The sequence below is a fragment of the Solanum verrucosum genome, unplaced genomic scaffold (genome assembly GCF_900185275.1).
Source record: "Solanum verrucosum unplaced genomic scaffold, falcon-dt-bn FXZP01001314.1, whole genome shotgun sequence".
Taxonomy (NCBI): Eukaryota; Viridiplantae; Streptophyta; class Magnoliopsida; order Solanales; family Solanaceae; genus Solanum; species Solanum verrucosum.
In genome coordinates, this window is record NW_026020344.1 from 17098 (window position 1) to 19460 (window position 2363).

General features: G+C 38.2%; 1 protein-coding gene across 1 annotated transcript; it reads right to left on the reverse strand.

Moving 5' to 3' along the window:
• Positions 1-218: 218 nt before the first annotated feature.
• LOC125837461 (uncharacterized) lies at positions 219-666 on the reverse strand (the record flags this gene model as incomplete). The annotated part of the gene is made up of 1 exon (XM_049516568.1): positions 219-666. A coding segment is annotated over exon 1 (448 nt), but the record flags the coding sequence as incomplete, so codon positions are not given.
• Positions 667-2363: the final 1697 nt, after the last annotated feature.

A 2363-nucleotide genomic window follows, 5' to 3' on the forward strand; every position in this document is an offset into this window, starting at 1 on the left:
TCCAAAACAGAAAACAAGCCACAAGGAAATCTTGGTCTCAAGCTTGAATAGGAATAGAATAAAGAGATAAGGATATCAAAACTCTTAGCAATTTTGCTTTCTAATAATACCATCTTCCCCTTGGGAGCAAACCCCCTACTAAGGCTAACATGAAAATCTAACAATTTGCATAGGGATCTTAATAAAGCATTTCCATCTATAAGGAATTATCAAAATACTGGTTTCTTCATCCGGAAGGTCTCCTCTGTCTTCTGTAAACCGGAGTGCATAGAAACGACCGTGATTTGGAGGAATGGGAAATGTGCCATTAAGGGAAGCTTGTTTCGCCTCCTTTCCTTTGCCCGTGAGTGTAGGGAAATCTTTCACTTGATGATCACTCTTTCCACAAACATAACACCCATTTGTACCGGCTAGGCACTTCCCATGGTGCTTCTTTCCATAATTGGTGCAAGTAGGTTTAGGAAATTGAGACCCACTACCTTTCTCTTGGTTAACCCTAGGAGTGTTTGAAGAATCTTGGTTGGAAGATCTCTTTTTGAACCTTGGTTGACCTTGTTCATTGGACCTAGCTTTTTTCATCTTTCTATTCTTCTTCTTAATCTTTGACTCCTCTATTTGTTGGGAAAACACCATAAGCCTAGAGATATTCATGTCATCATGGACCATTGTCGTATGACATTCTTCCTCAACTATGTTGTACACGCCTATCACAAATCTACTCATCTCATCCCTCGGCTCTGCCACTATAGATGGAGCATACTTGGAGAGTTAGGTACATTTCAAAGCATAGTCTTGGACACTCATGCTACCTTACCTAATATTTATGAATTCCTCCACCTTGGCCTCCCTCAACTCACGGGGAAAGAACCTATCAATGAATGTTTTATTAAACACCTCCCAATCAATGGGACCTGCTACTACCAGCCTATTTTTCTTCCATTGAGTAAACCAAACTTGAGCTACATCCTTCAATTGGTAAGCGGCTAGTTCCACTTTTTCTACCAAAGTCACCCCCATAGCATCAACTACCTTATATACCTCATCCACAATTTCCTTGGGATCCTCTCTTACCTTGGAACCAAGAAACACGGGAGGATTCATTCTAACAAAATCCCTCAACCTAGAAGAAGTCGTAGTGCTCACATTACGGTTCACATGAGTCCTACCATCCCTATTTGCTTGGGCCGTCATAACTTGGGCTTTATTTGTTACGGCTTGAGCCATCATTAGAAGAGCCGACCTAACTTCCTCATCTGACATAGCCAGAGGATTAACCAGAGCTTTATTGACTTAAGGAGCTTGATTACCTTGAGGAGTTTGATCCTCTAGAGGATCTTCTTCATTGACATTTATGCCCTCCATTCTCCTTGCGCTTGCCCTTTGTGTATTCATATTCTGAAGACACAAAAATAGGATTAGGAGATGGACTTTGTAGAGTTAAACTCTATGGCACGACTTAAGAATATTGAAAGAAGTGTAGTTTCCTAACATCTTATAGCCTCTCATTCACAAATGTGGCGCACTTCACACTATGAAAAAGACTATACTAGATGTGGCTTATGAGACATCATCCTAAAACCATCCCAAAAATCGTATGCTTTGATACCATGTTTGTCACGACTCGAGCCTACACCCCGGACGTGACACGGCGTACAATACTCTGAAAAGCCTCATATCATATCATAACATAAGACATAAGAAAATGGTGCGAAATTTAAAATGTTTATTCATACAATCGAAGTCTTTATTTAAAAAACAGTGAATGTCTAACTTTATCTCACATGGCCATCTAATACAAGTTTGAATCAATAATAGGGTCGCATCCCTTCAACATAGTCTGTAACATAAAATGACATGAGAGAAACTAATAAAGACTCATATGTCCTCGAATCTTGAAGACTCACCAAAGCTAGGAGAATAGTCAATCCAAGTTCTAATCCAAAGAAATCACCTTCAGATCCTGAATCTACACTTTGTAAAAATGTATAAGAAATATGGGTTAGCACAAAAATGCACTAAGTATAAACACATAAGGCATAAGCATATTCATCATATAAGTCATTATAAAACATTAGAACCATCATCTTAAGTAACCCAAAGTTATACTTGTGTAATGTAGGATTCGCATCCCATAATACCACTCATACTAAGTACCACTTTGAGGCCACCATAACATACTTACCATTTTTCATTTTCATCTTTAGTTAATACTCATGGATAAGGAACATTCTCATTTAATAAGTCATGACAAGGAAAACAACTCATAATAACAGTCCAAGTTAAGCATTGATCTTTACATTAAGCATTTAAGTCAACATTCTCATTAGCATCACTATGAGAACATTCATTTCATTAGACATTAT